At 41.3% G+C, this 16,286-nt stretch overlaps 1 protein-coding gene across 5 annotated transcripts in view; it reads right to left on the bottom strand.

Annotated features, from left to right (window-relative positions):
• diaph2 (diaphanous-related formin 2) overlaps nt 1–16,286 on the bottom strand; it is a 449,753-nt gene that overhangs the window by 206,789 nt on the left and 226,678 nt on the right. For all 5 annotated transcript variants that reach the window (XM_074649328.1, XM_074649329.1, XM_074649331.1 and 2 more), the window contains 2 exons: nt 7,611–7,712; nt 3,445–3,539 (listed from right to left, as the gene is read on the bottom strand). In XM_074649328.1, coding sequence (XP_074505429.1) covers nt 3,445–3,539; nt 7,611–7,712 — 197 coding nt within the window. The remainder of the gene's footprint in view (nt 1–3,444; nt 3,540–7,610; nt 7,713–16,286) is intronic.

The following is a 16,286-nucleotide window of genomic DNA, read 5'->3' as shown; positions in this document are numbered from 1 at the left end:
GTGAGCAAATTCAGTAATATGGACTAGGGGACATATTGACAATTTGCCAAGTCTTACAGCTCCTAGAATCACATGAATAAATAAAAAAAAAAAAACACACAACATATGAAATAATGGTCTATTGGTTCAAACAGGATTAAAAATAATTCAAGTGAAGTGTTAAGGCCCCTTGAAATAAACAATTACCAATTAAACTATTTCCTTATTTAAATAAAACAATTGTAGTGCATATAAATTAAATATGCATTGCTTCCATGTCTCCAACTCAAAGTCGAAGTACTCCTACACCTAATGCAAATGCTAACATGTAAACAAACAATATGAAATAAAATAAATTAGATTGTACCTTTAAAGAGGCACAATCACTTTGTGTCTTTCTGATTTCGCTCATAACTCAGTAATAACAGCCTATTAATAGCCATTCAAAAGTTTATGAGAAGCCTTATATATGTGTATATATATATATATATATACATACATACACACATACATATATATACAGTATATAGACAGTATCTGTTTATATTTTAATCTCAACTCATTGTAAATACTCTAACATACTCTAACACATCATAACATAAATACTCTAGCAAAACTGCAGGTGTATAATTATAACTATGGGTTAATTAAAAAAATCCTTGGGATTAGAGCTTCATTCATTCTGCAACACTAATGAGTACTATTGTTGTACATGAAATAGTAAATTAAAACGGAAAAACACTGCATGTTAACTGAGCAATAGCTAGCGGTATACCGGAATTAAACAAATATAAAGATAATAATAATAAAAAACATTTAGAGTGTTGTCCTAATTGTCCAGTCCAGGCGATACTCTGTCTTCAGCATCGTTATCTAACCAGCAGCGACACACTTGCCAGATGTGCGCTCCTTCTGCACCAATAAGTTAACTCAGTTGGTCCTCCCGCCTCCCCATGGACTCGGTGACATTAGCTCAGTTCCTAGATGCGTATGCTGACTCACACACTTGATCTCATGAGCTTTCCTCTTTTTTTTTGTCCTGCTTCACATTTAATATAAAGGCAAATGGAAGATGTAGCGGGGACAAAAGGAAACCCTCACAAAAAGGTGCTTGCAAGAGGAAAAAGAAAAAGCATACATTTTTGTCACTTATCCCTGACCACATGTCATACCTCGAACATCATTGATTCACAGGGATTTTTGTTAAACAGTGAAGAAAAGGAGCTTGAAGGTTACAGCGGATGTCTGTATAATAGTAACTGCATCACTGAGATTATCTGAGAATGGATGCTGTAGCTTTTTCTCTTGCCTCTACTTGTCTTGTGTCTATTTGTACTATTCCAAGTATGAGCTGAATTGCACACCGCCTTAGTGTTGGTGGCTTGGTCAAGGTCAGTTTAATGGTAGCTGCCTGATGGTGGATTGAATGGTTCTTTTCCCTGTAAGCAAACCAGTCCAACCATTGCGGTGTGCAACGAGGCCCTGGTGGGAATGTGTTGGGGACACAGCTGCCTTGTTGGCAGATATACACTATTTCTACTTTGCTACGGAAAAAGGCTGAAGGTGGGAAAAGGTCAACACCTTAGCTTCCTCTCTCCTTCACGAAGCGGAGGGGGGTCTCTGCCATCTCATAACGCACACTCTGTACTTTCTGCCAGATTGCTAGCCAATTAAAGGTTATCAGAGCTCAAAATAATAGTCCTGCAGGGCAGCTCTCTAGATAGGCCCAATCTAAATATATATTGCCTCACTACCTTTTACTAGTGTCTGGGATCCAAGCAGAGAGGAAGCAGACTGTAGTGTATGTGTTGGTTGATAAGCCATGTGGGAAAGGACATATACCGTATATCAGTACAAAGGTAATGCATTTATCTTTTGATTTTTAAAGGTAGGACAGACCAGTGAACTTAAAGGGTGGGTCATTTTTTTAAAAGGTTTTTATATCATGCTGTAGCATCCTAGTGATGTCCCTAAAGTATTCAAATCTAAACATTAACATTTTGGTCAAATAATGTATGTTTTAGCATCAAAACGCTGTTTTCCCAAGCCCTTTTAAAATCTTTATCCCACGTGACCTGACGTAGCTTTCTGAATGATGCTACATTTACAGTATATTTACATCCTTCTAGTCAATGTATTAACGTTATACACAGTAACTTAGATGGCGGTCGGCATGCTCCCAGTTTTAAAGAAGCAGACGGGAGTACCGGCATGGAAGCTAAGCAATGTTCTGCTGTGGACGCCACGTTAGTTCGGATCCGAAAGTCACACAATGACACAAACAAACCGATTGACGTATTGGTATACCAGCAAATACTGTGTTCTGCGAGGTAAAATTACTGTTTTTGCGAATGGAGACTGGTCTGGTAGCTTTGAAGACTGCGATATAACGGCTTCAGTTCCCCGTCGGAAAGGGCTGTCCGATGGCGAGGTAAAGCGGCGAAAATATTACTGATCTAGATTTTTTTTTAGGCTCTCTTCTACAACCGCTTTACCTCGTTGCCAGACAGCCCTTTCCGAGGGGGAACTGAAGCCGTTATATCTTTTCAAAGCCGCCACATACATACATACATACAACCCCACTTCACAAAAATCCAAACAAACCCTTTAAGTTATTTCCAAATATAGCAACCTTATTATTTAGCTTCGATTGGCTTACTTTACATCTAAATCACTGCTTTTAGCAACGGCTGAGTGGGAAAAGAAATGGAACAGAACGCAGAGAAACACACCCTTTAAGCTTGAAAGCTGTGCTTGAATGATGCCCATTGTAGGTTGGAAAAAAAAAAGTAAATACCACTGTTGCACACACTTCATGCACACAAAACAGTGTGTCACTGCTATTATTATATTGAAGCCAAATCTTCCATTTGCGTCTCACTCCTGAAATCTACACCTCCTACTTCTAAAATAAAACAAACAAAAGACAGCAGCACTGCTTTAGTATGTAACACAAGGACAGTGCAAGAAATATTAGTGCAATTGAGGCTCACGCTGTGTAGTCATGCATCTTCACCTCAGACACGCCCGCCCTGCTTTCAATTAATGCTTTCTTAGAGAAGAAAAACAGGAATAAAAGGGGAGCAAAAACAAGTAGCCTTTAGGAAGCTCATCAATTACGGTTAAAGACAAAGGAAAGAGGAAAGGAGGGTGGAGTTGAGGGGACTTTGCCAAGCCTTGTCCTTCACCGTTCATTATAAGAGGATGAATGGGGGTGGGGGGGGGTCTCTATGGTCCACATGAGAATGAGGAGACAGACTTGTGCCAAAAACAGACCATAGCAGGTGTAAAATGGGGTCACCAAGCTATCCGCCAGACACTGAAATTCAAAAATTATCGTTTCACGTGGACGTGTATAGAAAGTCTCTCTCGCTCTCTCTGCCACACACACACACACGTTTTCAGAGGGCAACAATAAGTGTGTGTGTGAAAGAACTAACACACCACACTGAACATCAGTCTTACCTGGATGAGTGATTCGCTCAGTCTTTCCTCGTCTACCTCCAGCACAATGTCCCGGATCTCTTCATAAGGCAGGCGGAACGAGCCCAAGAAAATTGCTGTTGTGATGGAGAGAGAAGAGAGTCATTTCCTCTCCTTTTTTTTTTATTAGACCGCGGGGTTCAAAGAGACATTTCAGCACTCATCGCTCCTCAGACAAAATGACCACAGACCTAACTTGTCACTTGGAAAAACTAATACACTTTCTGACCCTCAACAGGATAGTTTGTGTCATCCTGACAAAAACTGGGGAGGAAAACATCAAGATCACAGTAACAGAGAAAGAGGCCAAAGTCATACAGCACACAAAGTCATAAAAAGTGAACCGTAATAACAATAATAATAGCTAATTAATAAGTTAGTTGTACTTGTGGTAGCAGTAATGGTGTCATCAGGGAGGGCTACATGGATTTGTTTGGGTGGATACAAAGACGTAAACTGAATTTGCCTCGGGGGACAGGCTAGTGGGCGTTTCACTCTCCAGGTGGGGTGCCTACAGTGGAAATTGGAGCTGATGGTGTATCCAGGTGGAAGTCACAGGTGGAGGTTTGGTAATGAGTTGGAGGAGACTCACTCAACAGCTGCTATACTGCTGCTGCAGTGGGACCTGATGTCTGTATTTGACGCGCAACAAACGGAGAGGTAGAGCAGCTTTTTTTCTTTTTGTCACAGTCTATTACTGTGTATTACACAGGCTATTTACTGCATTTACTTAGTACATAGTCTCGGCATATGACAACTATTGCTTTTGATGTAATATATAATTCATTTATTTAACATTAACCTTTCTGGCTTCGCTGTGTGTCAGGTTTCTGGTGACTCAGAACTGTAGTAGAGAAAGTTGCTCCATCTAGACTCATCTTTTTTCTTTTTCTGTTGTTTATCTACTTTCCTCATTAGCGAGACATTTTCCTGATTGGAGTGCATTCATACCAAATGGATCATGTCATCCTTGTTTGTCGTCTAAACGCTATACATTTATTAGCGTCTCTTCAATATGTCGCATAGCCTGCGCATATGAAACCAACAGCTGGATACAAGCTTCTCTTGAGGGAAGGTTGTCAAAAGTAATCCTGGGATGTATTGTAAATTACAAACTGAAGTAGATACAGATGGGGGAGAAGAGGCAGGTACAGAGTGACAGGCTGAAAATCCAACTTGTGCTGCCATCTACAGTAGCAGTTGAATGTTTACTTGCTGTATGCTCCGTCAGGGACGGGTGTGGTCACCCTGCACCTGGTTTGCTCCTGGCTGCATACTGACCGAACTGTGCCAAGACGAGCAAAGTGGTGCAGGTGGAGGTGTGTTAATGCAGTTTTGGTGCAGAAAAAAACAAAACTGTACCTGTACATCCAGATCAGTTCTTAGATGTTGTTCAGGTACACTGAGTATTATTTGTAGCTTTAGTTGCTGGAGGTGCACAAACGGCCGGGCAGTTCACAGCAGTAGTGACTGTGGTGAGAAAGGCTTTCCGCTTTTTTAAACAGCTGCTGCTCTGCACACAAGCTGTGTGACGCAGTGGTTCTCAACAGTAGCAGCTCAGAGATGTTTGTCAGGTTGAGGATTAGTGGGATACCTACTACCTTTGTTATGGAAATTGTTTAACATAACAAAACTAATAAGAGTTCACATTAGTTGGAGTAGGCAGCCGTGGGAAGTCACTGTGCTCATTATTAGTTAGATAACAGTGTGAACTTTTACAAAGGATCTTACTTTCACATTTGATCAAAAGTATTGTAATATATGCCAAGCCTTAGTGCACACATATACTGTACGCAGATCTATTTTTAAATGCCTATATAACTTTGATATTAATTCATATAACACATTTCAACAAGATGAATACACACCAGCATAAAAAAATATTTATTTTTACATTTCCTATTAACTCATACACTTTTATACCGGCTCATACTCTTCCCGTTTTAAACATTTAACAACTTCTGGTGAAGTTTGCTTTCACAGGGTATACTTCTTATGAAGTATGCTTTTCTTTTTTATTAAAGACTGCGGAAAATGAAATGCGTATACCTTGCACCATGTAAAAATGTCCCAATCTGGCTTCTGCTCCGGTTGTAGCACCAAAACCTCTCAAGGCTACAAATGATTTACTGATTGCTGATTTAAATGCATTTTTCTCAAGTATGATTGGTCTTGATTTGAGGTCTGCATTCAATACAAAACGCCACTCTGATTTATTAATTGTACAATTGAAAAAGTGGTCGTCATTAAGAACTGGGCATTTGTTGCTATGCTCCTCTATCAAGTAAAATCTGAATCAAGTGATTTAACCTGAATCATGTCCTGTCTCTCAAGTTTAAAGTCTTTCATTAGTTTAAGGTTTTCATTTTTCGCAGTCTACTTGCTCTTCAGGTTCTTTTCACTCACAACTGCCTAGGGTAATGCAACCATCCCTAAAATATAATAGTCAAAATGGATTTCTTTTGTTCACTGCAAAAACTAGTCTATGCTCGAATCTCATTTCAACAACTACAATTCTCTTCATTCAGGGCTTAGCCACAAGTCAAATGCTCTCTTGCAGCTCATTGTAAAAGCTGCTAGTAGGTTTTGTAGATAGACAGACAGAGTGACAGATGACGGTGGTACGCATAATCATTACACCAGAATACATAAAGTGTCACTGGCATCACAATCATTCATTTTGTCCCGCTACCCATCCCAGTCACTGAACCTTCAATACCAACACGCATCAACATTGAGCAGGGAGCTTAGAGGGCTCTGCAGCAGGCAGTGAATATGATCTATGATGCTTCGGTACGTGTCTGCGACCCGGGGGAGCCTTGTAACCGTGTAGGACCACATGCCTTCCACCCATTCCGGTTCTGGAGGTGAGATTTTCTACACTTATTTTTGCTTCCTGCCAAATTCAAAGCCCATCTGCTGGGGCTGTAATCAAAGATGGCAGTGACACCTATCAGCATTGTCACAGCCCGCACACAAGTGCAATGACATGCACACACGCAGACACTTGTATGTGTCACCCTTATGTTCATGCCACATGTCCCTTCCTGACATCAGACCCCAATACTTTGCCTGGTAAACTCAGTCATGTGGCCTCTCTTCATGGAAAACGCAAGAATATGAAGCCACTGCAAGATATTACCAGCACACAGGAAGGGATCTGGTTGAAAGGCACATATGTTTCTGTGATGTACTTTCATCCCTCAGCTTATTTTGACATTCTAGTTTGTTTCCAGCCCCCATCCACAGTACGCCATTCATACCCCTCTGCTCGTCCTTTAAAGAAGAAAAGTAAGAAAAACATGGATAAACAAAGGCAGTGGAGTTAAGGGTTGCAAGAAGGGTGACCTGTAATCTTAGCATTTTAAATGCATATTTTATAAGGTGTTATCATCTACACTGTATCTCTGAGGTAAGGGATATCAAGGCCGCAGACGAAATCCCACAGAGTTGTGGAAACAATAAGAAACGCTCTACCCACCAATCAAAACAAGGCGGCCAGCAGTCACTCAATGTTTTTGTGTAATGAATTCATACACACATTTCATGGATTTGGGATCAAGGAGGTTCACATGGAAGAGAGACGGTGCATGGGTTGAGCTGTTAGTGAAATTCTAAGGCTGAACGCTTTTGTAGATCATTTGCATCGAAACCTGAAATGATCCCCGACTGAAAAAACCTTTCCATCCACCGCACCGAAATGAAGGAACGCTTGGAGGGCGAGGTAAAAGCCGTACACCCGTATCAACCTAACATTTCGTCCACTTGGGCTCCTGGGGATTCAAAACACCTACATGTAGCTTTAGTGCTCAGGTCTAATAGGAATTTGCTTTACACACGATTACAGACAGAGAGCTGGGACACAATCTATATGCACTTGTTGTGACCGCTAAACAACTGCCAAGGAAAACATTTCCCCAAAGGGCTCAGTAAAACACTATCACTGTTGAGGGCTTTCTACTGTTTCCTTCTCACAAACAGCTTTGTTGGGCTGTTCATGGGGGTATGAAAAGGCCTGGGGTGTCATGGAAAATAACTGACATTTCCTTCATAAAAGGTCACAGTTAAAAAGAATATAGTACTTCATGAACTAATGGTGTTTAACCTGTGGTTATTGGCTGTACAATACTCTAACTGTATATACTTACAAAGATTCTGTGCTGTTTTGGAGTCCAGGATGCGAAGCTCTTTCGCCTTTTTCTTGAATTGTTGCATTCTGTCATCAGGCTCATCTTTCATGTCTTTTTTCACTGCAGGAGAAAAAGAAACAAAAATAATTTCATTACTACAGTGCGTCAACATTTTGGAAAATTATATGCAATGTAACAAGACTGTACAGAACGCTTTAATCAAAATGTTACACTGACTGCTTTCAGCACTGTAGAAAAGCAATAATTAAATGATGTTCAAAAATATAATTCAACATTTCCCACAACAAAGTGAAATAAATAATTTACATACATTAGAATGAAAAAAAACACATTTATTAGAGTGTAAGCTGACAGGCAAAGACGGGTAAGACGGCAACAGATGGCATAAACCAATTAAAAACCCATAGTTTCCATACCAGAAAACTTCAGCATTTTGGTTCCACAACACTCTTCTCTTAATAAAAGGCAAAAACAAACTATAGCAACTCGTTGAGCCACTACTGCTGACATATTTGATAGCCAATTTAAAGGGACTGCATGAAAGTTTTTACACATAGCAACGTTTTGTTTTTACAGGTTGTAACCTAACCTAAAATTAGTCCTTCCGCGACTTTCTGGGTTTCCTCTATCAGTCTGTAGACTGCTTTTAATGTGAAGAATGTGGGTCGGCTTTTCTGGGAAAATCCAACGGATGTGACGTCATGCACGCTCGCGAGTGCCTTTACTCTCTTCAGCTCAGCTACAGGGCTACCAGTGTGCAACTAACCGCTAACGACAACAAACGACCAGCCCCCCACCTCGACTCAGATTCCAACACAAACCCGGATCAACACCGGCCGGGCCTTCGATTCATGGAGGGACCTTCGTTTGGTTTTGGGTACCAAAACGGACCCCGAGCTGGTAAAATTCCTACTGAACAGGTAAGCTAACATTACTGCCAAGCTTGTGAAATATATAGTATTGATGTTTTAGCTGTTTGGACCAATGCTTGCTCGCTTGCGTCCACGTAGTGCAAGCACAAGCGTGTGCAACAGGACGGTGACTGTCGTCGACTTAACGCCCACAGGTGTCACTGTTAACAAGAAATGTCTGATTATTATATACTGTAGAGCCCCTTTAACGCATCAACTTTGTGATGCATCCTACATTCAGATCATACACTGAATATAATGTATCACAGTGTAAAGATTACAGCCGTGTCTTAAACAAGGTTTTACTGTATATAGATAAATATAACAAGCTAAATGGCAACATTAAAATGCATTATATTCTTTGTGTCCAGCCTCACACTATTCAGGCCACTGCACATGTGGTATACCATTGGTTTGTTGAAAGACAGATGTGATTGATGGCAGCCCCTCTCCACATTACGATGGAACTACATAATATGCAATATCATCAGCTGTAACATCAGAGCACAGTCCCGCGGATGACTTCCCCCTCTTCATTTGTGTGCGTGTGCCAACATTTCTGTCATTGTGACAGTGGGTAGATGGTTGATAAGCACAGCTCCTTCCCTCAGGCCCTGTCTGTCAACTCGCTAGAGCCAAGGAGATAATTGTGTTACCCCCCACAATCCCAGAAAATGGCATTACGTCTCTGTTACATGACTGAACACAACAGACAAATTGGTCCAAGAATGAAGAGACCTTTGTTGTCATAATGGAGACATTATTGAGGCCACACTCTGGGGAAACACCACATGTCAGCGTGTATTACTCTTCAATTACACTTCAATAACATCAAGCTCTAAGAAAAAAAAGGGTGCCCATGTAAAGGACAAAAGGTCAACATTTCAAACTGGAATTACAGTACTGAGGAAGGGTGAGTGAGATAGAGGAAGAGAAGCAGTATGAGAAAGAAGATGCCTTAGACCCTCCCCCCTCTCCTCCCGCTGGCTTCTGGGAGAGACAGCACACTTTGTTGCTAATCATCACAACCAAGCCCAAGGTGGGAGTCTCCCAGGAAATCCAGAACAAACAATCTGCTCCCCGAGCGCCGGCTTGCATATTTAAAGAAACAATCAAAGAGGCAACATCTCCTGGGCAGCCAGAAGAAGCAATGCTGAAGGCACCTTGCTAACTCCAGCGCTTTCTGTCAACACATGGCATCAGGGATGCCGGTTGTTTACCGTATTAAGTAGGGCTAAAAAGGGTGCAAGTATGTACCAATGCCGTGGTTTGATTTTCTGTCAACATCTGAGGATGTTCCTCAGAGGCTGACAAGACTCTGCACTCTAACGTCAAGTCTACTCGGACCGTGATGCACAATGTGCCGAATCACCTTCATACTCAGTGGAGCTCAGAGATGCACATCAGTCGATGGCTTGAACTTTTGTTTTTGTTAACAGGATCAACCTTGTAGAAAGGGGGACTTAAGATTTTATAGATACATTTAGGCAGAAGTTGCTCGCCAAAAACAGGACACATTTGATTAGTGCCTGTAACGTTCACATGATGAGAGGAAAATCTCACACACCATTTTCATGGGACAGTGTTTTTGCTTCATTCTTTTGTCAAAATTAGGACTTTATTATTTCTTACAAGCATTAAAGACTCCTCAAACAAATACGTTGTTAGACCAATACATTAAAAGGGGGACTAATTGTGTTACTACTGATCTAATATAGGTGGAGAAGTGCAACACGTGTTTTGACCTGACAAGGACCAAATCAAGTTTCAATTAAAGGGATAGTTTGGGTGTATTACCTACAGTAGATGACGGTCGGCACGCCCCCAGTTTGGAGAAACAGACAGAAGTGCAGATACCGGAGCAAAGCAATGTACTGCTGTGGACGGAGTGGGCAGAAAACCATAGTTTAGCCTCCTAAAAAAAGGCCCACCTAAAAAAATCAATATCAGTTTAAGTGTACGTCATATTTAGTATATTTCCAACGCTTTATCTTGCCGTCAGACAGCTCTTTCCGACGGGGAACTGAACTGAAAGTGAAACTTATCTATGCTCTCCTCAAAGCTAGCAGACTCAGTTGACAAAAATAGTAAAGATAAGTTTCACTTTCAGTTCAGTTCCCCGTCTAAAAATATTCTAAATATAGCATACACTTAAACTGATATTGATTTTTTTAAGTGAGCCTTTCTTTTAGGTAGCTAAAATAGATTTTGCTGTCGGCCCCGTCTACAGCAGTACATTGTTCTGGTTCCATGCAGTAACTCTTGGCGTGCCGACCATCATCTACTGTAGGTAATACACTGACTATGGAGAAGTACCTCATACAAACCCACTTCAAAACACCTAAACTATCCCTTTAAAGTGGCACTTTCTGACTGTTGTAATGTCAATGTGTTCATCTGCTTTCAAATAAGAAATATATATAAACCCAATGAATGTCCAGCGTTAGGCTTTGTTGATGCCTTTGATTGTACAAGACTGGCAGATTTATGTATTTTCACGCTCCACTGTCGTTTCAGAATTCATTCAAACCCACCACATAAGACAGACACATAATAAATATTCATCACATCATAAATAAATCCAAATGACAACAACATTAAAGCCACAATTTCCAGACTCACATGCACAGAGTCCGTCACCACTGAGGCCCAAGGAATCATGCTGGATTTCTTATGTGGCAAGAGCCTCGGACAAAGAAACTGGAGAGCCAGCAAAAATAAAACATGAGGAAACAATGATCTCCCTCAGAGAATGGCCCACAGACGGAGGGCAAATTAAACTTAGAAGGGGGATTTGGCTGCTCGTGGTACTAAATTGTTCTCTTAAACCATTCTCTTTTCCCTGCTGCCACTTGAATCTCTCACCTAGGTACCTTACACTCAGCAGCTGTCTTCGCCCTTACCCCCAGGGCCCCATGCTATCTCAAATTAAACAGGAAAACAGAGCCTTTAATAATGTGAAACAGGCACAGTCCTTTCTGATGCCATCCCATACAGCTCAGAGCTCCCCCGCTGGACAATGAGTAGTGGCATCAGTTGGCTGATTTCTGCTCCAGTATTTACTGGCTGACTCAATTATGCCACATGTCACATGTTTCCTCTGAGCACTGCATGTGGACTGATGGGCCCTGGAGGGCTCGCACACATTCGAGCTGCCACACTAGTCGAAGTCCCAGGTGTATGGAGAGGACGACTATAGGTGGCATATTTCAACCAGATGGCTGGCCACAATAATAAAGAAAGTTTGATAAATTTCTCCAAAACATAAAAGTTACTAAAACGCACACCCTCCCCTTGGCATCATAATTAGGTCGAGTTACATTTTGAGAAAAGTTAAAATGCGACTTTGAGAATGTACAACCAACTAAAAGTTGTTTTTTTTCTGCCAAGAAAGCTTAACCTGTCCAACAGTGTCGGGCCAGAGCAGCTGTACCAAGTCCTTGCCAACATTTAAACGTGTTTTACGAGTTGCCCAGTGGCTAAAATGTAATACTCTGACAACAAAGCCATCCCTCGTGCACACATTTATATTTGTTAATGGGATCTGCCAAACAATCACTCAGTAAAGAGAGGGTTGTGATGGGCACAATGTGGGGGGGTCTTTTGGCAGCTAATTTGTACAATGGTGACATACAAGTCACATAATCATAAATATATATTAATTAGGACTGTTAATCGATATTAAAATTATAAAATATTTAATCGGGATTAATTTCATGATTGTCCATAGTTATAAAAAATTTCCAAAATGTACCTTAAATGGAGATTTGTCAAGTATTTAATACTCTTATCAACATGGGAGTGGGCAAATGTGCTTGCTTTATGCAAATGTATGTATATTTGTATTATTGGAAATCAGTTAGCAACACAAAACAATGACAAATATTGTCCAGAAACCCTCACAGGTACTGCATTTAGCATAAAACAATATGCTAAAATCATAACATGGGAAACTGCAGCCCAACAGGCAACAACAGTTGTCCGTGTGTCGATATCTTGAGGTCAGAGCTCAAGGGACCTCTTTTAAAATGGCCATGCCAGTTTTTCCTCGCCAAAATTTAACATAAGTTCGGAGCGTTATTTTGCCTCCTTCGTGACAAGCTTGCACGGTTGGTACCGTTGGATTCATTAGGTTTTCTAATGATGCCAGTATCTTCACAAGATTTAAAACTAAGCCCTCTACAACCTAAAAATTGCAAGTTGCATTAATGCGTTAAAGAAATTAGTTGCATTAAAATTAACTTTTATCTGAACATATACAGTTGATGAAAGACTGGAAAATCTATTGAAACGTTAAGAAAGCTTTCAAAGATTTGCACTGACTGTATTATACTGAGCTCCACTTCGGCATAGCTGATTCTCGGGCCAGATGGTCCTCTAAGGGAAATAGTAAGGTCAAACGCTTTTGACTTCATACCAGCCATGCAAGTTTGAGAAGAGAAATGTACCGATGAATTATGAATAGTTAGTATTCTACATTGATTTGTTGTAATATATTAAACTCACATGGGTGAAGAGCCTTGAGAAGAATGTCAAGGAGAAAGTGTTTCAAAAATCGCGTTATAACAAAAGACATGAAAGCTTCGCCGGAGCCAACATAAGCACATGAAGACAAGTCTCTGGTGAGCGAAACTGTAACACATTCCATTAACTGAGGGGGAGTTAAAGCTCGCCCCGTGCCAAAAGGAGTCACCAAATTGATAGGAGGATTCATTGAAAAAATACATGAATGTTTGAGCAAAAACAGATTTGGCTTATTAAAGATGGCTTGGCATCCATTTTAAGCCTTCTCTGTGGGCCTTGGACTGAGGTATACCCTGGGGAAGCTCTGTGATAACAAGAGTTCTCCAACACTTGGACATCCAGTCTGTTTGCTGGCCCAGAATCACTATCCTGGTTGCCTTCCATGCGATATCTCCCTCAAGACGTCCATAAAACCCACGGCATTACGAAGCTAAACACTACCACATGTTCACTTCCGGACACAGACCATGCGGCTGAGCCTCGCCACCAGACACCATAAAATGAGCGGGCCTTGAAGAGAAATAAAAGAAACTGCAGATGACAGGTCTTCAACAAACATATTTAAAGGCAAAGGGACACAGAGTGGAACAGACAATGTGGAGTCTGCTCCTCTACGAGGCAATTTATTCCCTCAAATGTGCAATCTGCCTGCAAACATGTGCCCTGTCCTCCATCTCAGGGACTCACACTGAGGATTGAGCTGCTGGAGAGCTGCCAGCCCGTCTAAAGGAGATGGATTCGGCGGAAGAGTCATTGCCCTCAGCCATGTCTGATCCACAGAAACACCAATTCCACAGAAGTGTTAAATATATATACACACGCACCAATTGACCGGTGAATATACTCTGAATCCCCTTTGAAGTTCCATATCTCTGACATTTTACACATAACAAAACAAAAACAGATGCGATGGGGGGTACCGTGAGTGAATAAATGAAAAGTATCAAGGTATTAGGGGGCGAAAAATAGTGGACAAAGGCATTCCTGAATGTCTGCTGGCAAGAAAAAGTGCCTGGCCCAGTTATAGCTGGAATAATGAGTGAGACCTTCAAAAATAGAGAGCACGCACAAGATCTGAACATACCAATTGACCAGCGAAATCCAGCTGTGACCAATTTCTCCCACTGACGAAGGCTAAACAGAGGTCTCTTTCTCAACCCCAAAGCCAATTTGCTGTGTGGATACACACCTCTCTATCCACTCTTCCCACATTCTTGGGTCTCAGAAGCATGCTCCCACTCGCAAAAAGGCAATCCCTCTCTCGCTTTGACTCAGAAACTTGAAATGATTTCTTTTATTTTCAAGCTCGGCATATACCTGCATTGATTGTGTATTCTAAAAAAGAATAACAAAAAAGGATCTACAAATTCAGTATGACTGAGACACAACGTGGGCTGTGACAACAAGATAAGTGCCTGATGATAACACTTGGTATTTGAGTGGATGTACATATTTTGTTATAATGAAAAAAATGATTTCCTGAAACGAATCTCTCTCTTTGCAACAAAAGCACAACTACAAGTTATTTGTGAAATCGTTTTTTTATATTGTTGTTGTTTTTTCCTTCGTCAGGTTTTCACCTTGACATAGCAAGAATGTTGAGGCAGTTTTTCTGGGGTTTTTTCAGAAACACTCCTCTGCTCAAGGTGAACCATTACAGCGGAGCTGCAGTTTTTTGGGAGGTTTGGGGGGGGGGGTGGAGCTCTCAACCATGCAATCATCATCATGCCTAATGATAACAGGGAGTGGGGGAAGTGGCTGATAATGATAATGATGATGGAAACTGTGGATAGTCTGTTAAGTGTGAGTGCACGCACACTCGTGCACGACAAAACGCACTTCCAAAAAAATATGTGTGCACCCGTTCAACCGTGTGAGTTTTAAAAGCTAACTAGTTTTCTCGAGTTATCTGTCCTCCCATCAAAAACCATCTGGTTCTGGTTACCCGAGATCTCTAAATAAAAGGTGTGTGTGTGTGAGGAGCAGGAGAAGCCCCACAGAGTGACACTCTGACCTGTGGCCAGTAATGTTTTCAGTATGCAGGGAGAGGCTCAGCCCACGGTGGAAGGTACACAGCTGGGCTTGGAGCAGGGCCCAGTGAGAAAAACGCCTCCTCTTCTAATTGAGACAACACAGATCTCCCTTAGTGACCCCCCCTTCCCTGTTTCTATTCCAAGAGGAGAGGAGTAGGCCTCCTGCAAACAGCTAATGTTTCCTATTGAAATGGTCAGTTTCCAGAAAATGTGGCGGATCAGAGCAGTAGTATCATGATTATAAACGACTTGCTTAACTTTTAGTTTATGGTTGTGATTAGGAATCTCTTCTTGGGTCATTTTAAGATTAAAAATAAATATAAATACTGAGAAATGTAGCGGTGTGATTCACTTAATGGCTAATTCAAACTGGAAGAAATCCACAGAAATTAGCAAAGGCGATAGATTATCTAATAAGTAAGGTAGGGGTGGGCGTAGAACAAGCTGCAATACTCAATGTATTGCAGCCTGTTCTACGTGTGATGTAGTAAATGACTATGTCGGCAACATTGAGTATAAATATTAATTGTAATATTTTTAAGCCGCTGGCATCTCGCTTTGGCGTTCAGCTTCTCCTGCGGCTCTCTCCCTCCCACCAAGCCCCCAGGAAAAGCACCAGGTTTAAAGCGAATTTTCCTAGTGGCCAAACTGTGAATGACAACTTCCGTGTCCGTCACGTGATGCCGTTGGGCCCATATCTGGAGGGAACAGGGAAAGAGCCTGGCGAGAGCGGAAGAAGTGAAGCGCCAAAGCGAGTTTATAAGTGTTGAGGTCATGGAAGGTGCCAGCCTCCACTTCAAATAAGACGTTACCGCTTTTAATAATCGCCACGGTCCCTGAACATATGAGACATACTGGTTTTGAACTGCCCGTGGGAAGAATGAACATGTAAGAGTCTGTCCATCCTGGATAAAAAGCTCTGTTTTTGCTGTCTACTTTTCATCTCACTCACTGACGCGAGTCGCAATGCTTATTGGAATGCACAGATTTGATTGGCCGAGTAGCATCACGTGAGAAGATTTACAATGCATGCAATTGGTCTGAGTTTCCTGGGCCGCTAAACTAGAACCTTAAAGGCTAGAAAAGCTACATCAGTTAAAATAGAAACACTATTTTCAATAATGTATCAGTTATAGGTCCGTTATATATCGTATATTGCGATATAGCCTAAAAATATCGGGATATTATTTATATACCCAGCCCTA

The sequence above is a fragment of the Sebastes fasciatus genome, chromosome 10 (assembly GCF_043250625.1).
Source record: "Sebastes fasciatus isolate fSebFas1 chromosome 10, fSebFas1.pri, whole genome shotgun sequence".
Lineage (NCBI taxonomy): Eukaryota > Metazoa > Chordata > Actinopteri > Perciformes > Sebastidae > Sebastes > Sebastes fasciatus.
The sequence above is the reverse complement of the archived record's forward strand: the minus strand, read 5'-3'. Positions and strand labels throughout refer to the sequence as shown.